A 24486-nucleotide genomic window follows, 5' to 3' on the forward strand; every position below is an offset into this window, starting at 1 on the left:
AAGGAGCAAAGTTGAAGAGTTCCAGAAGCTGGACTCTCTCCTTTTGTGTTGTGGTATTTCCTCTGTTTGATTTCCTTCCCCTGTGTTTCTGTATTGTAGTGGCGAGTCTAGTGAACTCGTCGGCCTACTCACTAGGCAGGGTGAGTTTAGAACCATCTGAGGATCCAAGGTATCCTGCTCGCTGACAGGTTGAAAAGCCTTGTATAGGGACGCTAGAGAGCTTAGGAGTCAGCTTGAGGTGAGTTCAGGAGGTGCCCCCTCACCCCTCTCCCTAGCGGCCTCCCTTCTGGGACATCACGTCACACATCAGTGTGAAGCTCTGGGCTGTTGCAGAGAACAGGGGGAGTGGCGGGGGTGGGACTGTCAGCTCTAGTTAGTTCCTAGCTGCCTGCCCCCTGATATCTGCCTCTATTCAGTCTGGTAATAGGGACATGTCACTCTCCACAAGGAGAAATCTTACCCCCTAGATCCCTTGCTTTTATAAGACACTTTTCCACATGATTCTAATGTACTGGCTTTTCCTATGATATGGATGCCATATAACAGATTTGTTCAGCTATGAAATGAAATCGCATATCTATTCCACATTCTTATGAGACCATTTGTATTGCGATTCAGAAGTGTTCCAGGGTTTGTCATCTGCTTATGATAACAACCTTTGCAGCATTGAACAATGACACATTTTTAATTTATAGGAAAAAAATAAAAATATCTTAGGCAATAAAAGAAACCGACAAGTGATACAAAAAAAAAAGAAAATGTATTCCCAGTTTATTCAGATACAGTAACACAGAGTAATATTGGAAACATTCTCAACTAAATACATAACTGACAGTAATGAATAATATAAAAAAGCAAATATTTTCCATAATTACGTATAAAAATATCATTTGGCAAATAATTACAAAGATATACATTTTGTATGGACACACACTGATTAGGTAGTAAGAATGACAAGGGTATCATCAGTACATAAGTCATAGCAAAATTAGAATTATAGGGGAAATACATTATTGCACAGTATAAATACTGCTATACTGCATTTATGTAACATCTCATCGACAGGACGTTCGACATGGAATTTTAGAAAATCTACGCAACTCTGCAATGCCATAATGCAATGCAATAAGGAAATTATCAAATTATATGGCGAAATTTTATATGCCGTTCCTTAAAATATTAATATTTTTTTATCCAGAAGTATGCTGCAATTTCACACAGCAAACTTTAGAGAAATTTCAAGCAAATATAATTTTACGAAAAAAGAATTTCCAAGAAAAAAATTCCTCGATGATAATTAAATTGTTGGATTCACTAATGATTTGTTTTAAAGGAAAGAAATATTGCAATTAAAAGGGTTGTCCAATGAACATAGTACATTTTAATCAATAGATCTTGGAATGATGGGTTCCACAATTGGATGTGTTAAAAGAAAAAGTCTTGCGCTAGGATAATCATATAAATGTTGAATTTCAACGTTTCCAATTTTTTTTTACGTTACACCCACAAACTTACATGTATTTTATTGAGTTTTTTTTATAAAATAAAAAACATAAAAAAGCAAGTATTTATGAAGTTTAATGGAAATGATACCTGGTTTTCTAAATATTTAAAATATTCAAATCTTTAAATAGTCAAGTACATATGTATTTAGCCCCTGTAGTCTGATACCACTAAATAAATATTCTGAGTGATCAATTGCCTCCAGAAGTCACCTAATTACTAAATCAAATCTACCTTTGTGTAATGTATTCTCTTTATAACTAGAGCTGTTCTGTGAAGGCCTCAGAGGTTTGAGAACATTAGGGTCTAAACCGCATCATAAAAACCAAGGAACACATCAGACAGGTCAGGGATAAAGTTGTGAAGAAGAATAACTCAGGATGAGGTTATAAAAATAATAGCCCAAACTCTGAACATATCATGGAGCACTGTTCAATCCATCATCCAAAATGTAAGAAGCATGGCACAACTGCAAACCTACCAAGACATGGTTGTCCTCCTAAACTGATATCACAAACAAGGAGAACACTAGTCAGAGAAGCAACTAAAAGGCCTGTGATCACTCTGAAGGAACTGTAGACCTCCATAGATTAGGTGGGAGAATTTTCCAACAGGACAACTATTGGTCATATACTGCACAAATTTGGCCTTTATGGAAGAGTGGCAAGAAGAAAGACAATTTTGAAAGCAAGCCATAAGAAATCTCATTTGCATGTAGGGGACACAGCTAGCATGTGAAAAAAGGTGCTCTGTTCAGATGAGACCAAATTAGAACTTTTGGGGCTAGGAGCAAAACGTTATGTGTGTCAGAAAACTAACACTGCCTATCACTACAAAAACACCATCACCACCAACAAACATGGTGGTGGCAGCATCATGCTGTGAGGATGCTTTTCTTCAGTAGAGAAAGGGAAACTGCTCCGAGCTGATGGGAAGATGGATGGAACTAAAAACTGTGCAATTCTGGAATAAAACCTGTTAGAGGCTGCAAAAGACTTGAATCTGCGGCATAAATTCATCTTCCAGCAGGGCAATGGAATGGTTTAGATCAAAGCATGTTCATGTATATAAATGGCCGAGTCACAGTCGAGACCTAAGTTCTATTGAGTCTCTGTGGTAAGACTCCATCCAATCTCCCTGAGCTACGATTATTTTTCAAGGAAGAATGAGCAAAAATTCAGCCTTTAGATTTGCGAAGTTGTTACAGACATATCCCTAAAGACTTTAAGCAGTAATTGCAGCAAGAGGTAGCCCTACAAAGTATTGACTCAGGTGGGCTGAATACAAATACACATCACAACTTTGCAATTTATATTTTTTATATTATATATATATTTATTTTAGAAAACCATTTATCATTTCCTCTACACTTCACAAATACTTGCTACTTTGTGTTAGAATATCACATAAAATCCCAATAAAATAAATTTTAAATTGTGAGTGTAGCATGAGAAAATGTGGAAAAGTTCATGAATACTTTTTTAACACACTGTAAATGTGCCCCAGGTATGTACTCTTATTTGTTCTGTCTAAACATATATAGCTGCTAAAAAATAATTGTCGGCAAATGCCACAGCTCCTGGCCAGGGGCGTAAGTATAAATCATTTATTATAAGTGAGTATACAAGCTAAATAGCAGGGGATCAGACCTGCAACTTGCTGAGTTAGCACATTATCCTGCCTGTTTTATCACAGGAGCGAGTGTTTCATCCATCTCCAGCCAACTGAGCTCAGCATAAATCAAGTCAGTGATGTAGGAGCTTCAGCGGCCGCCGAGCTTATATGTCACTGACTTTACTCATGGTTATGATAAAACTGACAGGCAGGTAAATGTGTTGCCTTAGAAAGCAGCAGCTGCAAGCCCCTACTATGTCGTCACTTATCATAAGTGACTTATATTTCCTCCCCTGGCCAGGAGCCATGGTATTTGCAAACCATGATGTGGAGCAGCTCTACATGTTCCAGAACAACAAATAACAGTACATAGCAGGGGCACATTTATAACATAATTTCAGCATAGGAACATATTTTTAACACATCCAATTTAAGAACTTATTATTTCAAAATCTATTGATTAAAATATAGATTTTTTGTAGGACAACGCCTTGACGTGTAATGATATCTCTTCCTCAACTTGAAGATTGACATCTTACTCTCAACTTAAAATTTTCCACCACTCACATAGAAACCTTCAAGCTTACTATTGAACCCATACACCATTCTGAGTGCACAACTCTATGCTATATCCAGTGGCGTAACTAGAGTTTGATGGGCCCTGGTGCAAAATTTGGACCGGGGACCCGCCTCCACATACACCGACACTTAGGGTACGGGATAATGACACTGACACTCGGGGTACAGGATAATAATGCTGACACTTGGCTCTTACCCTCAGCACCCAGGTTTCCCATTATCTGAAATCCCTCTATCAGAACAAAGTTTTCCCATGTTCTGATATCCATCTTGTCCTCGGCACTCAGCTTTCCCATGCTCTGCTATACATCATTCCCTCAGCACCCAGCTTTCCCATGCTCTGCTATACATCATTCCCTCAGCACACAGCTTTCCCATATCAGAGCATGGGAAAGCTGGGTGCTGAGAGATGTACACCAGAGCATGGGAAAGCTGGGTGCTGAGGGAAAGAGCCTTTTTCCCTCAGCACAAAACATTCCCATCCCATGCTTGTATCTTTCTCCCCCCTCGTATATACAGTTAGGTCCAGAAATATTTGGACAGTGACACAAGTTTTGTTATTTTAGCTGTTTACAAAAACATGTTCAGAAATACAATTATATATATAATATGGGCTGAAAGTGCACACTCCCAGCTGCAATATGAGAGTTTTCACATCCAAATCGGAGAAAGGGTTTAGGAATCATAGCTCTGTAATGCATAGCCTCCTCTTTTTCAAGGGACCAAAAGTAATTGGACAAGAGACTCTAAGGGCTGCAATTAACTCTGAAGGCATCTCCCTCATTAACCTGTAATAAATGAAGTAGTTAAAAGGTCTGGGGTTGATTACAGGTGTGTGGTTTTGCATTTGGAAGCTGTTGCTGTGACCAGACAACATGCGGTCTAAGGAACTCTCAATTGAGGTGAAGCAGAACATCCTGAGGCTGAAAAAAAAGAAAAAATCCATCAGAGAGTTAGCAGACATGCTTGGAGTAGCAAAATCAACAGTCGGGTACATTCTGAGAAAAAAGGAATTGACTGGTGAGCTTGGGAACTCAAAAAGGCCTGGGCGTCCACGGATGACAACAGTGGTGGATGATCGCCGCATACTTTCTTTGGTGAAGAAGAACCCGTTCACAACATCAACTGAAGTCCAGAACACTCTCAGTGAAGTAGGTGTATCTGTCTCTAAGTCAACAGTAAAGAGAAGACTCCATGAAAGTAAATACAAAGGGTTCACATCTAGATGCAAACCATTCATCAATTCCAAAAATAGACAGGCCAGAGTTAAATTTGCTGAAAAACACCTCATGAAGCCAGCTCAGTTCTGGAAAAGTATTCTATGGACAGATGAGACCAAGATCAACCTGTACCAGAATGATGGGAAGAAAAAAGTTTGGAGAAGAAAGGGAACGGCACATGATCCAAGGCACACCACATCCTCTGTAAAACATGGTGGAGGCAATGTGATGGCATGGCATGCATGGCTTTCAATGGCACTTGGTCACTTGTGTTTATTGATGACATAACAGCAGACAAGAGTAGCCGGATGAATTCTGAAGTGTACCGGGATATACTTTCAGCCCAGATTCAGCCAAATGCCGCAAAGTTGATCGGACGGCGCTTCATAGTACAGATGGACAATGACCCCAAGCATACAGCCAAAGCTACCCAGGAGTTCATGAGTGCCAAAAAGTGGAACATTCTGCAATGGCCAAGTCAATCACCAGATCTTAACCCAATTGAGCATGCATTTCACTTGCTGAAATCCAGACTTTAGACGGAAAGACCCACAAACAAGCAAGACCTGAAGGCTGCGGCTGTAAAGGCCTGGCAAAGCATTAAGAAGGAGGAAACCCAGCGTTTGGTGATGTCCATGGGTTCCAGACTTAAGGCAGTGATTGCCTCCAAAGGATTCGCAACAAAATATTGAAAATAAAAATTTTTTTTTGGGGTTTGGTTTATTTGTCCAATTACTTTTGACCTCCTAAAATGTGGAGTGTTTGTAAAGAAATGTGTACAATTCCTACAATTTCTATCAGATATTTTTGTTCAAACCTTCAAATTAAACGTTACAATCTGCACTTGAATTCTGTTGTAGAGGTTTCATTTCAAATCCAATGTGGTGGCATGCAGAGCCCAACTCGCAAAAATTGTGTCACTGTCCAAATATTTCTGGACCTAACTGTAGTTCTCCAAATACTATAATGGCCCCCACATACCTTTCCATATAGTATAAAGGGTCCTGCATAACCCTTCATATATTAGAATGCAGCCCCATAGTCCTTCATGTATTATAATGCATTTTCCATAGTTCTCCATGTATTATAATTCACCCCATAGTTCTCCATTTATCATACTGCACCACAGTCCTCCATGTTTTATAACGCACCCCCATAGTCCTCCATGAATAAAGTAGCCCCCATAGTCCTCCATATATTATAATGTGGCACCCATAGTCCTATATGTATTACAATGCAGCCCCATAAACCTTCATATTGTATTATGCAGCCCCATAGACCTTCATGTATAATGCATCCCCATAGACCTCCATGTATAATGCAGCCCCATAGATCTCCATGTATCATGCAGTCCCATAGACCTCCATGTATCATGCAGCCAGCCCCCCCCAGGGCCTCCGTGTGTCATGCAGCAGCCCCCCCAGGGCCTCCATGTGTCATGCAGCAAGCCCCCCAGGGTCTCCATGTGTCATGCAGCCAGACCTTTCCCAGGCCTCCATGAGTGATGCAGCCAGCCTCCCCCCACCAATGTCTCCATGTGTCATGCAGCCAGGCCCCCCCAGGGACTCCATGTGTCCTGCAGCCAGCCCCCCCTCCCAGGGCCTTCATGTGTCTTGCAGCCAGCCCCCCCTCCCAGGGCCTCCATGTGTCATGCAGCCAGCCCCCCCCCCCCCCCGGGCCTCCATGTGTCATGCAGCCAGCCCCCCCAGTGCTTCCATGTGTCATGCAGTCAGCCCCTCCAAGCCTCCATGTGTGCGGTGATGGGAGCGCGGTGACGGGAGCGCGGTGATGCCACTGCTGACACCAGACAGAGGCGGCGACCGGGTCATATAGTGACCGCCGCGCCGCGTGGTCTGCGGCTGAACAGCGCAGCTCCTCTCACAGAAAGGAGCTGGCTGCTGATCTGCCGGGTGGCCGCGGGCCCCTAACCACCCGGGCCCGGTCGCAATCGCGACCCCTGCAACGGCGGTAGTTACACCCCTGGCTATATCTATAATATATAAAACATTTTTAAATGAATAGCTACACTTTAACATTACCAGTCAACAAGTTCCTTGTGTCACTCTCAGATTGGTTTCAATCAGAAACGGATTAGCTAGGGCGACTGCACAAGGCAATTTCTTTATAAGTATGGGAACATTATATCACAGTCCTGATACAAAAATATATTCTATAATATTATAAATTAGCTTCCCACAGAAATGGATATGACAATAAATTGTTTTTGTGCTTTGTGCAGCATTATAAAGTGCATCCCAAATGCTCTACTTTCCACAAATATTTAGGGTTCATTCAAATACAAGCAGAAAAGACACCACTTTTCCAGTACATGATTCAATCACCCATCATCATCATCATTATTAGATGTCTTTTCAAATACATGATGTCATCCTGTAAAACATAATGTATGGGACAAATGGTGGCATTGTTGCGCCAGTTCTGTCTGCATGGGAAATGTATATGAGAAAGTGAGGAAAGGAAAAAAAATAGTAAAATAACACTTCTGCATGTTTGGGTCTTGTTCAGACAAGGCATTCATACTACATAAACATCAGATGTGTAATTCTGAAAACTTGCAATTTTAATAAAGTCAATCCCCATATAAAAATGGTTTTTCATCTCTGCTGGTAAAAAAGCATCTCAATAATACTTTTTCATGCATGCAAAGAGTGCAGCCTGTGAGGTTTATTTTGCTATTACTAGGAGCACCATCATATCTACAGGAAAAGGAGACCACTCCTTACTGGTACTGTATATCAGTCATGCAATATGTCATTTGAACCACAAAAAGTACAGTGCTTTGCAAAAGTATTCAGCTCCATTGAATTTTTCAACCTTTTCCCACATTTCAAGCTTCAAACATAAAGATAAAAATGTGAATGTTATGGTGAAGAATGAACAACAAGTGGGACACAATTGTGAAGTTGAACAAAATTTATTGCTTAATTTAAACTTTTTTAAAAAATAACTAACTGAAAATTGGGGGGTGCAATATTATTCGTCCCCTTTACTTTCAGTGCAGCAAACTCACTCCAGAAGTTCATTGGGGATCTCTGAATTATCCAATGTTGTCCTAAATGACTGATGATGATAAATATAAGCCACCTGTGTGTAATCAAGTCTCCGTATAAATGCACCTGCACTGTGATAGTCTCAGTGTTCTGTTTAAAGCAAAGAGCATCATGAAGACCAAGGAACACAACAGGCAGGTCCGTGATACTGTTGTGGAGAAATTTAAAGCCGGATTTGATTACAAAAAGATTTCCAAAACATTAAATATCCCAAGGAGCACTGTGCAAGCGATCATATTGAAATCGAAGAAGTATCATACCACTGCAAATCTAACAAGACCCGGTCGTCCATCCAAACTTTCATCTCAAACAAGGAGAAGACTGATCAGAGAGGCAGCCAAGAGGCCCATGATCACTCTGGATGAACTACAGAGATCTACAGCTAAGGTGGGAGAGTCTGTCCATAGGACAACAATCAGTCGTAAACTGCACAAATCTAGCCTTTATGGAAATGTAGCAAGGAGAAAGCCATTTCTCAATGATATCCATAAAAAGTGTCATTTAAAGTTTGCCGCAAGCCACCTGGGAGACACACCAAACATGTGGAAGAAGGTGCTCTGGTCAGATGACACCAAAATCAAACTATTTGGGCACAATGCCAAACAATATGTTTGGCGTAAAATCAACACAGCTCATCACCCTGAACACACCATCCCCACTGTCAAGCATAGTGGTGGCAGCATCATGGTTTGGGCCTGCTTTTCTTCAGCAGGGACAGGGAAGATGGTTAAAATTGATGGGAAGATGGATGGAGCCAAATACAGGACCATTTTTGAAGAAAACCTGTTGGAGTCTGCAAAAGACCTGAGACTGGGACGGAGATTTGTCTTCCAACAAGACAATGATCCCAAACATAAAGCAAAATCTACAATGGAATGATTCACAAATAAACGTATCCAGGTGTTAGAATGACCAAGTCACAGTCCAGACCTGAATCCAATCAAGAATCTGTGGAAAGAGCTGAAAACTGCTGTTCACAACCTCACTCAGCTCCAGCTATTTGCAAAGGAAGAATGGGCAAGAATTTCAGTCGCTCGATGTGCAAAATTGATAGAGACATACCCCAAGCAACTTGCAGCTGTAATCGCAGCCAAAGGTGGCACTACAAAGTATTAACTTAAAGGGGACTAATAATATTGCACGCCCCACTTTTCAGTTATTTATTTTTTTTAAAAAGTTTAAAATAAGCAATAAATATCGTTCAACTTCACAATTGTGTCCCACTTGTTGTTGATTCTTCACCATAACATTAAAATTTTGTATCTTTATGTTTGAATCCTGAAATGTGGGAAAAGGTTGAAAAATTCAAGGGAGCCGAATACTTTCGCAAGGCACTGTGTATTGCAGCCACCTTCGTAGTCAGGTAACGTAATGTTCACTAAGGAATGAACACCATGTAAAATGATCTTTTGCCTGTAGGGCGCTGAATACTGGCACTCATCTGGTATGATATAAAATAAGATAAGCACAGCTATTCAGAATGGTATACACAATTGAGAACTCAGAAGTGATTAATTTAGTTTCAAAACAATATTTGAGTAACATTTCAGCTCAACAGGTGAACGTGTAAGGGAAAGTCCACATACAGCACATGTTTTTACAGCAATATCCACCTGATTTTTCCACAAAATGCTCCTTATGCTTTGTAACAAATCTGCAACATTTTTGCATAAAAATGAGCATGTGTGTGAACATGGCCAAAGACAGATAAAACTGCACGTCCTATTGTCCTTCATCATTCCCTGTTAAGATGGCACTGTAAATTTTCTCCTTGTATTTGGTGGATTCCTCTGAAAGGATTTTGGTTGATACTGTGAACCTTTACAAAGAAGAAAATAAGTTATTAAAGCAAACAATACTAACAGTCTCCACTCACTTCTTAGCAATTAACATTATATATACGGTTGAAACCAGAAGTTTACATACACCCTCTAAAAAGACACATCTGCATGTTTTTCTTACTATCTGACATGAAATCAGAATAAACCTTTCCCATTTTAGGTCAATTAGGAACCAAAATTGTTTATATTTGACAAATGCCAGAATAATGAGAGAGAGAATGCTTTAAGGCGTTTTTATTACTTTCTACAAATTCGAAAGTTTAAATACACTAAGGGGGGCTTTGCACACTACGACATCGCAGGTGCGATGTTGTTGGGGTCAAATTGAAAATGACGTACTTCCGGCATCGCATGCGACATCGTAGTGTGTAAAGGTTCGATGATACGATTAACGAGCGCAAAAGCGTCGTAATCGTATCATCGGTGCAGCGTCGGCGTAATCCATAATTACGCTGACGCGACGGTCCGATGTTGTTCCTCGCTACTGCGGCAGCACACATCGCTGTGTGTGAAGTCGCAGGAGCGAGGAACATCTCCTACCGGCGTCACCGCGGCTTCCGTAGGATATGAGGAAGGAAGGAGGTGGGCGGGATGTTTACATCCGGCTCATCTCCGCCCCTCTGCTTCTATTGGCTGCCTGCCGTGTGACGTCGCTGTGACGCCGCACGACCCGCCCCCTTAATAAGGAGGCGGGTCGCCGGCCAGAGCGACGTCGCAGGACAGGTGAGTCCATGTGAAGCTGCCATAGCGATAATGTTCTCTACGGCAGCTATCACAAGGATATCGCAGCTGCGACGGGGGCGGGGACTATCGCGCTCGGCATCGCAGCATCGGCTTGCGATGTCGCAGCGTGCAAAGCCCGCCTTAGAGTACAATGCCTTTAAACAATATGGGACAGCCCATATGATGATGTCATGTCTTTGGAAGCTTCTCATAGGTTTATTGGCAATATCTGAGTTAATTAGAAACACACCTGTGGATGTATTTTAATGCACACCTGAAACACACTGCTTCTTTGTGTAGCATCATGGTAAAGTCAAAAGAAATCAGCAAAGATCTCAGGAAGAGAATTGTGGACTTACACAAGTCTGGTTCATCCTTGGGTGCAATTTCCAGATACCTGAAGGTGCCTTGTACATCTGTACAAACAATTATTCGCAAGTACAAACAAGATGGGAATGTCCAGCCATCAGACCGCTCAGGCAGGAGACAGGTTTTGTGTACCAGTGATGAACGTGCTTTGGTCAGACAAGTGCATATCAACCCAATAACAAAGGCAAAAGACCTTGTGAAGATGCTGGTGGAAGCTGGTACGATTGTGTCAATATCCACAGTGAAACGAGTACTGTATCAACATGGACTGAAAAGACACTCTGCTAGGAAGTAGCCATTAGTCCAAAAGAAACATAAAAAAGCCAGATTAATGTTTGCAAATGCACACAGGAACAAAGCCCTTAATTTTTGGAGATATGTCCTGCGGTCTGACAAAACTAAAATTCAACTGTTTGGCATAATAACCATCGTTACGTTTGGAGGAAAACGTTACGTTTAGAGGGAGAAGCTTTGACGCCTAGGACACCAACCCAACTGTGAAACACAGGGGTGGCATCATCTTGTTGGGGTTGTTTTGCTGCAGGATGGACTGGTCCACTTCACAAAATAGATATCATCATGAGGAAAGAAGATTATGTGGCAATACTGAAGCAACATCTCAAGACATCAGCCAGGAACTTTTAGCTTGGGAGTAAATGGGTCTTCCAAATGAACAATGACCCGAAGCATACTGCCAAACGGGTTAAAAAGTGGCTTAAGGATAACAAAGTCAATGTTTTGGAGTAGCCATCACAAAGCCCTGATCTCAATCCTATTGAAAATTTATGGGCAAAGCTGAAAAGGCAGGTGCGAGCAAGGAGATCTACAAACATGGCTCAGTTACACCAGTTCTGTCAGGAAGAATGGATCCACATTCCTACCAACTATTGTGAGAAGCTTGTGGAAGGAAATCCAAAATATTTCCCCCAAATCATAAAGTGTAAGGGCAATGTGACCAAATACTAATGAAATGTATGTAAACTTTTGACTTTGGAGAAATTAATAAAAAGGCCGTAAAACATTCTCTCTCATTGTTCTGGCATTTGGCAAATATTAATAATTTTGGTTCCTAATTGACTTTAAATGGGAAAGGTGTGTGTGTGTGTGTGTGTGTGTGTGTGTGTGTGTGTGTGTGTGTGTGTGTGTGTGTGTGTGTGTGAAAATGTATTTAATTAGCATGCAAAACCAGTGGGTCAGAGGTAGAACAGGTAATGGGAAGGCCAACAACACTGTGCAATAGTATATCATACCCCCAGAATCCCGCGGAAAAAGGTATTTTATTACCTGTATTGCTTATAATTTTAGAACTTTCAGTATAGTATGAGCCTGAAAAAACAATTTCACGGAGAGCCATGAGAGTACTATACAGCTCCAGAGATAGTGGTTATCTACTATAAAGTATTTTTAATCATGAAGGTCTGTCATGAATACACCTGCTGACCTGAAATTACTGGATCACGTGAGCAGATGGACAGGTAGATCACCATAAGCTCTTCTGATTTCCCAGACATCTATCAATTTTTTATCACATTGATATTGAGGAAAAAGATAGAGGCCTTTAATTAAAGGGTTTGTCCTATAAAAAACATTTATTACCGATCCACAGGTCAACCAACGAGAACAAGAGTTCCAAACTGGATGGTGTCCAAGGAGCAGTAACGTGATTGTGTGCCCACCATTCTATAGACTTTAATGGAATTGAGCTTGATCATTTATGTTGTCTAGCATTTATTCTGAGGAACCCAAAGGGCACCAGTAATGGTAAATCATGGGCTTAAACACCATGCTGGCAGCCACTGCTTACCACATATTGGAACCAATAGCATGGCTCATATAGCTGTCGTACTGCTATAGATTGTTTTCTTTTGCCTTTTTGTGACCCTGCTGCTGTAAATAGTTCTGCAGCCCTTTCGTCAGCTGTGGTGTAGGATTAGGGTTCCTAATTACGTCCTATACTTTTTGAAGGTTCTAAGTATTGACTAGATTCAAAAGTAGAGTGCTGAGCATGTAGAGTTGTCGGATATGCACACAGAGTTTTTTGAGGAGTCCGTGCAACTCTGCAAAATCATTTAACAAACTTTTCAAAAACGCTTCAGGAAAAGAAAAACTCCTCAAAAATACTCCAAGGGAATGTGCGCAGGTCACCTTTATTCAAATGGTGAAGCAGCCAAGGTTTTCCTAGGTAAGACCACGTCAGTAAAAATACTACCGGCTTCGTTGATGGCTTGGCTGTTTTTGCAAATTTAGTTTATATCCGCCTCAAAAAGTCGTGTGCATAAAGCCCAAAGCAGGCGAGTCTGCAATTGATGCTGCATTCATTATAATATCGTTGTTCCAACTTTTCTCCATAGTGTAACTTTCTTGTATTAGTTTATTTCTACATATTGCTTCCCGTGAGATAATTCACAGTAGAAACTGGAAACATTCGGTTATTACCGAAGTGGAACTTTAACCCTGACGCGTTAATGAAAAGAAAGTTCATGTTTTTAAAAAAAAATATCTATCTGTAAAACAGAACTCTTATCATTCTGTAGAACAAGGACCACAGTATAAAGTTCATGCTGATAATACAAGGCGCAAAATGTCATTAAAGGGTAAAAACATCTTCTGAATAACTGATTAGGTTAAGATATAGGGCTAATACACCAGAGAACCCTGCATTATCATAATCCATGTGATATGAGGGCTGTAAGGAATTATTTCAAAGAAAAAAAAATATTAATTACAAGACTTGGTATTGGCAAGGAGCTGGTGATCTTTGCTTTCAGACTGAACAAAAGGACCATATCAGTGACACTTGGCTCCTCGTTCTGAATCACGTATCTTGCACTTTACACCACAGCTTACAACGTAGACCTTAAAGGGGTATTCCAATCTCCAATATCCTATCCCAACATGGAGTAGGTGTGTAAAAATATGAATATTAGTAAATACCTCCAATTAGAAATGTAGTACACTGGAACCTTGGTTTACGAGAACAATCCGTTCTGGGAGTGTGCTTGTTAACAAAGCTACTCGTTCAGCAAAGCAGGAACATAGGAAATCATTGCAATGCAGACAATTCGTTCCACAATTTGTTAAATGTCCCATCCTAGTCCCCTATTGTGCTATTCCACACACAAACACGCACAAACACACACACACACACATATTATGCTCACCTTAACTTCCGTTCCCTTGCCGGCCTCCTGGAACTTGCAGTTCGCCCGCCCAGGATGTGTATCGGGTAACCATAGTGACCAATGCCGGACATTCCGCTCCCAGCGCGCAGTCCACACAAACAAACATGCATGCACACACACATATTATGCTCACCTTACCTTCCGTTCCATCGCCAGCCTCCTGGAACTTGCAGTTCACCCGTACAGGATGTGTATCCGGTAACCATGAACCATGAGGCCAGCAATGGAATGGAAGGTACACATATTATGCTCACCTAACCTTCGGTTCCATCGCCGGCCTCATTGTTCTTGTAGTTCGCCGCTACAGGATGTGTATCCGGTAACCATCGCGACGAGGGAGGAATTTCCCCTGTCAGCCGCTACTCAAAGGCAGCGCGCTGGCCAATTAGAGGCAAGTGGTTCTTGCCTTTGACGTCAGCACACTGGGAGTGGAAGGTCCGGCATCGGTTGCTATGGTTACCGGATACACATCCTGTACGGGTGAACTGCAAGTTCCAGGAGGCTGGCGATGGAACGGAAGGTAAGGTGAGCATAATATGTGTGTGTGCATGCATGTTTGTTTGTGTGGACTGCAAGAGCGGGTTAGAGTGTACTGAACCAGAAGTGTGTGTGGTGAGTATTTTGCTCGTACAGCAAAGCTTGCTCGTAAACCGAGTTACAAATTTACAGCAAACTTTGCTCGTTAAGCGAAATACTCGCTAACTGGGTTACTCGTTAAGCGAGGTTCCACTGTATAGTTCTCCAGATATGCTATGTCACTTACCTTATGTGCAGGGCATTATAGTAGCTTAGGTGTCCAAGGTTACGGCCACTAGCAACTAACTAACTGTCTGTAACTTTGAATACCTAAGCTCCTGTAATGCCCTGCACATAAGGTAAGTAACATAGCATTTCAGAAGAACTATACTACATTTCTAATTGGAGGTATTTTCTAACCCTTTTATCTTTATATCTGCACACTTTGTTAAGATTATGTGGCGCCCGTGGAGTTTCAGTCGCCACAGAGATACTGCACCACAGCCAGAGGCGTGGTATTCCAACTCAGGTAAGGATGAGGTCAACACCGGTTGACACAAAAGCACAACACCCAGGCTCAGTAACACCTCATCAGACATGGCAGAGGGTGTGATTATACGCGAAGCCAGGCTAGGGGGGTGGAGTCGTAGGAATGGGAACACATAGTACATAGTGGGAACACAGTGTGAAGTGTGGAGTTAGTCACTTAGTCAGTCTGAGGAGGAGGGAGGAGCGAACACCTGCAGCCAGGAGCAGGTACTGTTCGGCCCGGGTACAGACAGAAGGGGTCCTATACACCACAGGAGCTAACCTTCCGTGGCCTTGTTCCACACATAATCTATAGGTGGAAGGACTAGTTCGCATCAAGGAGATTCGTCCCTAAGCTACAGGAGTATAACCTACAGGTTCCGCTAGCTAGCAAAAGCAATGGCTGAGATGTCTGCACACACCGAAGCTACCAGTGCCACAAATTCACTGGAAGGTGACCCTCAAGGACCAAAGGGATAGAGCTTCACGCTACCCAACAGGGTTCACGGGCACTGATACAGGGTTCAGTGAGCGAGGGCGCAAGTCAGTAGGGCGAAGCAAGTGCAGAGACAACCAGGAAAGAGATATTTAAGAAAGGCGCACCGGACTCAACCTCCGAACTACTTGGGAATGGCTGGAGCCCATCACGGTGGATCCCAGCACTCCAAAGGTGGCCACTGGCATATCATGTTATCTGGAAACCTGCTACAGTGAGTAAAAATCTTGAGACTGCATCCCTGTGTCAATACGTTATTCGCCTGTGCCCGCCAACATAGACTACTACTACCACCCCCATCCGCCCTGGGGCCTAGCTCTACCTGTGGGGAACTGCACCATCTAAGCTGCGTCACTATCTGCCCTGGAGAGCCCCATTTCGCAGCGGCAGCACCTAACACATACCACAGGTGGCGTCACGAACAAACTGTGATCATCTCCTTTTTTTTATATTAAACGACATCGCCGGGGTCACGGAGCCAGACCATGTCAGCGCGGCACCCCAGAGCCAGAACCGCCACCCGCCAACGAGTCACCCCAGGCCCCAGTGGGCGTGTCAACTTTGGATGCTTCCAGAAATAAAAATAATTAAAATCTAGCTTTATTTGGTCTTTTTTTTTTACAAGTAACTGGTTTAAAGTTCATAGTAGATTCCCATTGATTACATTATGGCAACATTAGGAGAGAGTTAAGCAATATGTTTCAAAGAATTTTCTTTTTTTTGTACTTCAAGTGTCAAAAAATAGCTTCTTACTTGTCAAGAAAGAATGTCCTGTCCACATATGGTTAGCAAAATCCAATGGAGTAAACGATCTTCTGTGCGATGTCTCTGACTGGAGTAAAAATGACAATAATGTAGTCACATATAGACACTTATTGGTAATAACACTGCTATTACGGCCTACATATACAGTAGACTTCATCTCTCACAGACAATATAAATATAAGCTACAAGGATGATCTAAAACTTAAAGGGGAAAGAAGTCACCCCAGTTGTGCGGTAACTTCATGAGGTAAGCTGAGTTCATTGCCGGCAGCAATGAACTCAGCTGAACTCAGGACATCACTGAGTTCAATGACAAGGGGTGTTTTAGATGACAATACAGCACAGATTACCTTAAAACAAATGGGGGGATTTTGTGGTTGTACAACCCATTTGAACTGTAAAAGCAGTCAGGTCTCATCACAATATCCCTAGTTCATATTCCCTATCAGTTACCCTCTCTGTGTCTATAAAAGTGTCTCCCACTTTGCCAGGCCTAATTTACCCATGCATTTATCAATGGCCAGAATCTGATAATACTTTAAGAGTATCTGTCACACAAACCACGGGCAGCATAAATCCAGAGATTAATAAACCTGCATTTTGTGCACTACTGTAGACTCGCTCTGATGTTTTAGAGACAATTATGCATGGTAGCATCCTACCTCTGACTCATGACGCCTGAAATTTGGGAAACAAGAATCTAATGTCAGGTTCACTTTGAGTAGATGTGTGGTGGCTTCACCAAATTTTAACAGCATGTTGCTCAGGAGGAGAGAAGCCATTAGACTAATGGGCTACAGAGGGGCAGGTAAGTAGATAGCAGCTACCTACCTGCCCTGCTGTCAGCCCCTCTCCCACAGCTCAGAGCGGTCTTGTTACCTCTCCTGCCGGGATTTTGCTGCTTCCTGTTTAGTCCCTTGGACAGGGGCAAGACCTTGTTGAGTGGCAACACAGTTGATGTCATGTTGCTGCCCTGCTGAGCAGGTACAATGCGTCGGTGTCCCCGTCCCACTTTACCCCACACCCTCCCACACATTCCATAGTACTGTGGTATCAAAGACTCTGCCCATAGGCCACATGCAGCCCCTGATGGGCCCGTGAAATCAGTGCTTTATATCAGGTGACAGATTTCCGGGCACTGCGCAGATGTGAGCTCTCTATATAGCTAGTGCAATGATCAGCCACCGCCAAATCGGAGGCCAGCAGCAGATCACTGGAAAAGCTGTACAGAGAGCTCGTCCCTGCGCAGCACGCAGGAATATGTCACCTGATACAGTATAAAGTGCTGACTTTATGGGCCCCCTGCACCAGCAGCGTTCATCAAGGGGGCCACAGGCCTGCGCGCCGCAAGATGCAAACAGGGAAAGGAGGCGAGGTGAGAAGAAGTTGTCTTTGTTTTTTTTGCGGGTGTGAAGAATTACACAATATGGAACAATTCTACAGCATAAAGCATTGCTACAGCATAAAGCATTGCTACAAGAAGAGGACCAAGAAAGGGGACATTACTACAAGATGAGCAGAAGAATGGGCACAACACTACAGGATGGGCATATTACTATATTATGGGGACAAGGATGGGCACATTACTACATTATATGTGCCCATATTGTCCAATGTAGTAATGTGTCCATATTGTCCCATGTAATAAAGTGCCCATATTTCCCCCTGTAGTAATGTGCCCATATTGCCCCCTGTAGTAATGTGCCCATATTGCCCCCTGTAGTAATGTGCCCATATTGCCCCCTGTAGTAATGTGCCCATATTGCCCCCTGTAGTAATGTGCCCATATTGCCCCCTATAGTAATGTGCCCATCCTTTAATAATGTCCTCATTTTTGTCCCCTTTTTGTCCCCATCATACCATTGTTCACACACACACACACATACACACACACACACACACACACACATACATTATTCTCACCTGTTCTCAGTTCCCGTGGTGTCCTCTTACCTGCTTCCTGCGGACTGCAGGCACATAAACACCTCAGTGGTCATGGCCAGTATACAGGGCCGCTGCTGTTGCCAGTGCTGGAAATCATTCAAGTGAAGTGCTGACAACAACAGCAGTGGCCCCTGCACTGGCCGCAATCACCGAGGGGTCTATGTGCCTGCAGTCTGGAAGAAGCAGGTAAAAGGACTCTGCGGGAATGGAGGACAGTTGAGAATAATGTTTTGTGGGATCCTCACTCGAATATATTCCAAGGGGGGGGGGCGTTTTCAGCATAAAAAATGGGCTGAAAAACTCGGCTTTTCTTGTGTGTGTGTGTGTGTGTGTGTGTATATTTGTAGCTGTAGTACTTGATGTTGCCCGGCTTAGTAACTGTCACTCTCACACTTTCCCATTCTGTCTGTCTCTCTCTCTGTCTGTCTGTCTCTCTCTCTGTCTCTGTCTGTCTGTCTCTGTTCTGTCTGTATCTCTCTATCTGTCTCTCCACTGAAATCATATTACCTCACACATAAGCTTCTTATACTAACAATGTCCTTCGTTGCCTATAGCAACCAATCACAGCTTCTATTAATGACTTGTAGTTCTCAGCTCCCATGATTTGAATGTAAGCAGTTTAATTGGCAAATATCTAAAGCGCAGGGTTAAATTTTTCCCCTCAAAACATAGTCTGAGTCACATGAGGCGGCTGTGCAAAATTTTGTGATTGTAGTAAATGCAATAGTGTGCATTCCTTTAGTGGACACACACACACATGCATACATACATACACACACACCTATTCATACACACATACATACATACATATTTACACATATACATACATACACACACATATACATACACACACGATTATATATTAGATAGATATATATACACCACACATATATACACTACTATAGACTCACAATAGGTGCTATATATAGTCTTCATTATACAGTATTCATTTATTTATAAGGCTATGTGCCCACAGTGCTTTTTTTTAGCACAAAAAAGCATGTTTTGGCAGGAAAAAAGCTGCTGGAAAATGTGCTTTTTTCAAGCTTTTGTGCTTTATTCCATGCAATTTTTAATGCTTTTTTTATGCTTTTTCAAATGCTTTTTTCATGCTTTGTTTGTGTTTTTTTGTCGTGGCAATCAATTTTTTTAAATAATTAAAGGAAAAAAACGTATGCGGTTCCTCTTATTTTGATACACATCCACGATAAGCGCACAGCTGGGGGCTGCAGCCTGTAGCCGTATGCTTTATCTGTACTGGGTATCATAATATGGGGGGACTCTATGCCAAATATTTTATTTATTTATTTTTACTGTACAATACTGACACACAGACAGAGTCTGTTATTGGAAGCGTCAGACATGCTGTTACACAAGCTGGGGGCGCTTCTGACTGCAACCAATCACAGAGGCCGGTGGGCGGGGAAAGCAGTGCATATGCAATGAAGGTAATGAGTGGTCCTGGAAGTGAATTCTTGACCTGGAAGCAGTGCACAGCCGACCCAGGGCCTTGGTAAGTACAGCGCACCTACTCCTATCCCTGTTGTGAATACGTTTTCCAGTTTGGGACTCCCTCTTGTGGTCACTGCTGGCGGTGCAGTTGATCTGTGTAATGCAAATCACACACCTGCAGAGGACTGGCAATCAGGGTCAGACTGGGACTATAAAACTGAGTAGTTTTCTCTTGTTACTTGCCGGTGCTCAATGGTCTCATGTGTGTTAAGGACATTCTGTAACCAGCCCTGCTCACAGCCAGAACTCTTCTCAGATAAGTTGTCTTTGTACATCTGCTGTTTGTTTTCCACTTTCATGTTGCTTTTTCTGCTTTTATACTAATGCTTGATTACTATTTTGTCTGTGTGGAGTTCTTGGTGGAATGGGATCCTTCCCTGCAGGGAGTGTTTGTATACTTAGCTCCATGATTCTGCAAGGTATTGTGTTTGTCATGCTTGGTATTAATTCAGTCCCTCATCTGTATTAGTGTTTTTGGATCCAAGTAACATTTGAGTGCTGATTCAGTGGGGGAGAGGTTGTGTGACCTCACGATTTTTCCATATCAGAAGTGCTGGTATTTATTAGTGCTCCTTCCTATCCTTTTCTATAAAGATAGTTTGGGCCTCACCTTTGCTGAATCTGTCTTTCCTGGCTTTGTATTGTGTTTTTCTATATCACCGTAGCCTTTACATGTGGGGGGCTATCTATCTTTGGTGACTGCTCCGAGGCAGATTAGCTTTCTTATATTTCTATCTGTGAGACTATTTAGTTCTACGGCTGTGTCGAGACGACTAGGTCATCGTAGGCTCGTCCCATGGCTGCTTCTAGTTGTGTGTCAGGATTAGGTCTGCAATCCATTAAGGTTGCAGCCACTCCGTTACTACACTGTGTTCCAAATTATTATGCAAAAAATATTTTTTCATATTTTCCTAAATTAACTTTATGAATTGCAGTCATTGTTATTTTCCAGCCATCTATTATTCGAGTATAATTGAAATGTTTTTGATCAAACTGCCTATGAAAACAGTATATTTTTAAAAATAATAAACACTCAAAATGTACTCAAAATGCATGTTCCAAATTATTATGCACAGCAGAGTTTTCAACCTTTTTATTTTTATTTTGAAAAACAAAATGGTCAATTGTGAAATTATAAGCATTATCAGCTTATTACAAAATGAAATCAAACGGTTTTCAAGTCAAAACTTAATTCTGGGTGAGGTTACATTTGCACATAGGATCCCTTGTTTGAAAGAAGCTTCTGAACTCTCTCGTCCATTGAATTTGTCAGTTTTTGGATAGTTTGTGCTTCAATTGTTTTGCATGTGGACAGAATACCCTCCCAGAGCTGTTGCTTACATGTGAACTGCCTCTTGCCATTATAGACACTCCTTTTGATGATGCTCCAGAGGTTCTCAATGTGGTTGAGGTCAGGGGAAGATGGTGGCCACGCCATAAGTTTGTCCTCTTTTATGCCCATAGCAGCCATAGATACAGGTGTGTTATTTGCAGCATGAGACGGTGCATTATCATGCATGAATATCATCTTGCTGCAGAATGCACAGTTCTTCCTCCTGATCCATCTCAGGAAGTGCTGTTTTAGAAACTCCTAATAGATTATGGAGTTCATCTTTACCCCTTCAGGGATCCTAAAGGGGCCGACAATCTCTCTCCCCATGATTCCAGCCCAAAATATTACTCCACCTCCTCCTTGTTGGCGCCTTAGCCGTGTTTTCATGGGGTGTCCATCAACCAGCCATCCTCCACTCCATCCATCTGGACCATTGAGCGTTGCACGGCACTCATCGGTGAACAAAACAGTTTGGAAGTCAGTCTTCATGTATCGTTTGGCCCACTGGAGCAGTTTCTGCTTGCGTGCAGTGGATAGAGGTGGTCGACAGGATGGCTTATGCACAGCTGCAAACCTCTGAAGGACCCTGCATCCTGTTGTTCGGGGGACATTGGAGGCACCAGCAGCTTCAAAAACTTGTCTGCTGCTATGACAAGGCATTTTAGCAGCTGCTTTTTTAACCTGATGCAAGTGACTGTTGCAAAGAGTCCTCAATTTTTCCTTATCAGCACGGACACGTGTGTGCTGTGAATCAGCTACATACTTCTTGATTGTGCGATGATCACGAAGAAGTGTCTTGGCAATGTTGATTGTAGTCATGTCTTGACCTAAATACTCCACAATTTGTTGCTCCTCAGCAGCCAACACATCCTTTTTCTTTCCCATTTTGGCAAAAAATGTAGGCTGCTTAATAATGTGGAACAGTCTTCTTAAGTAGTAAGTAATTTCATGAAATAATTAAAAAAAAAACATGGGCTTCGCCCCATTTTTCTGTCCAGGCAGGTAAAACTAAGCAGTTGGGATTGGAATCTGCAGCGCAGATTGGCCCAAGCTTTCTGGGCTCCCCGCATTGCAAATTGCAGTCCGCAGCTGCTGCAGAAAAGACACCATACAGAGAAAAAATACTTTATTAGAAATAAATACACATACACACTCAGGGACTTCATGTTTATTACTTTCACTCACCCCACCACGATCCTGGTCTTCTGTCTTCTTCAACCCATGCAGCTCTGCTATATCAGACAGCACAGGGGAGGAAGAACGCTTCTGTTCCCCTGTGCTGTGTAATCACTCAATGAGTGAGCAGAAGCTGCGGGTTGGTAAGCAGTGACATCACCACTGCCACCATTGCCATAGTAACCTGGCGGGTGGGTTACTATAGCAACGGTGTTCTCCTGCATGTGGGCTGACTCTGTAAGGAGCGCCGACATGCAGGGACGGGGATCCGAGTATGTGCACAAGCATCTCGCCAGTACACAGCACTCACAGAGTATACTGACTACTGAGATGCTTGGGCGAGCACCTTGTACCGGCAAGATGCACTGACAGGACCTAGCATGACGTCATAGCCATGTGACCAGTCTGTAGCCAATGAGATAATACAAAATTCACACGTGACTGGTCACATGCTATGAAATCACGGAAGGTCCTTTGGTTACCGGACGGCACAGCGATGATCATACTCGGAAGGAGAAGCGGCGGGAGACAAGTGCAGGACGCGTCACGGGACCTGTAAGTATAATGACAATGTTTATTATTATCCATATTCTTTATTTTACAGCCCTCCTGCCCCATCACATAACTGTAAAGTCCAAGTTCGGGGTTTGGACGCATGTTCGTGTTATATTAGAACCCGAACGTGAACTATACAAAACGTTCGGGCGAGTCTCCCGAACACGAACATCGGGGGGTTCACCGATCCCTAGAAATAAGGTTTGGGTATCTTCCAATCTTCCAAAAATATTAAGCTGAAGGTGCCGTCAACAAAGTTGGGTCCTAAATTTATCGGCCCGTATGAGCTTTTGGAGGTAGTTAATACAGTGACCTTTAGACTAAAACTTCCTATGCCTTTCGCATCCCAAGTGTGTTGCATAAATCACTGCTAAAGGAGTTTGTTCCTTTGGGTTTGTCACCCTCTTCCCCGGCTCCTCTGATTTTGGTCAATAACAGTTTAGAGTATGAGGTACAAACAATTGTTGAGTCTTAAAAAGTCCATGCTTCCCGTCAGAATCTCATTCATGAAATGGATATGAACCTGAACAGAGATCCTGGTGTCTGGCTCATTCGGTGAAGGCTCATTGTTTGGTCAAAGCCTTCTATCAAAGGTTTCTTAAGAAACTTGGAGGTTTGGTGACCCTCCTTAAGAGGGGGTACTGTCATGATTCCTCCAGTGTGTCTTGGTGACTGTTTGCTGCACTATAGATTCCTGGTGTGCTGAGCTTAGTATGCTGATTGACAGTTCAGTTGTCCAATCTAGTGCAGGGGTGTGCTGAGCTGTTGATGTGTTGAGTGACAGCTCACCCGTCAAATCTGCGACTGGGAGGTTCTGGGTTCTTCAGGTGTACTCTGTTCAGTGTGATTGCCAGCTACTTAGCTGGGCAGTCAGTGCCTGTCAGTCTTAGGGTGGCGTTACACGGGACGATATATCGGGCGATCGCTTGAGCGATTGCACCCGCCCCCGTCGTTTGTGCGTCATGGGCAATTTGGTGCCCGTGGCGCACAAAGTCGTTAACCCCCGTCACATGTACTTACCTCCCGAACGACCTTGCTGTGGGCTGCGAACATCCTCTTCCTGAAGGGGGAGGGACGTTCAGCGTCACAGCGACGTCACACAGCGGCCGCCCAATAAAAGCGGAGGGGCGGAGATGAGCGGGACGTAACATCCCGCCCACCTCCTTCCTTCCGCACTGCCGGCGGAATGCAGGTAAGCTATGTTCGTCGTTCCCGGAGTGTCACACGGAGCGATGTGTGCTGCCTCGGGAATGACGAACAACCGGCACGCAGAAGGAGGAACGACTTTATGAAATTGAACGACGTGTCAATGAGCAATGATAAGGTGATTATTTTTGCTCATTCACAGTCGTTCATACCTGTCACATGATATCTCTAACGATGCCGGATGTGCGTCACAGAATCCGTGACCCCGACGACATATCGCCCGATATATCGTAGCGTGTGACGCCGCCCTTATTCTTCTGCTTAGTTGTGCTAATTGGCTCTTGTATCTGTGTTCTGGGAATTGATGTTTTGCTGCCTGACCATTTAATTTGTTTGATCATCCTTTTGCCTTG

General features: G+C 42.9%; 1 protein-coding gene across 3 annotated transcripts in view; it reads right to left on the reverse strand.

The window, feature by feature from the left end:
* Window positions 1–9267: 9267 nt before the first annotated feature.
* Window positions 9268–24486, reverse strand: part of FAM149A (family with sequence similarity 149 member A) — a 239636-nt gene continuing 224417 nt past the window's right edge. For all 3 annotated transcript variants that reach the window (XM_075334536.1, XM_075334528.1, XM_075334543.1), the window contains exons 13-14: window positions 16396–16474; window positions 9268–9806 (exon numbers count right to left, since the gene is read on the reverse strand). In XM_075334536.1, coding sequence (XP_075190651.1) covers window positions 9733–9806; window positions 16396–16474 — 153 coding nt within the window. In that variant the 3' untranslated portion in view covers window positions 9268–9732. The remainder of the gene's footprint in view (window positions 9807–16395; window positions 16475–24486) is intronic.

Source organism: Anomaloglossus baeobatrachus, chromosome 1 (assembly GCF_048569485.1).
Source record: "Anomaloglossus baeobatrachus isolate aAnoBae1 chromosome 1, aAnoBae1.hap1, whole genome shotgun sequence".
In the NCBI taxonomy this organism is placed as follows: domain Eukaryota; kingdom Metazoa; phylum Chordata; class Amphibia; order Anura; family Aromobatidae; genus Anomaloglossus; species Anomaloglossus baeobatrachus.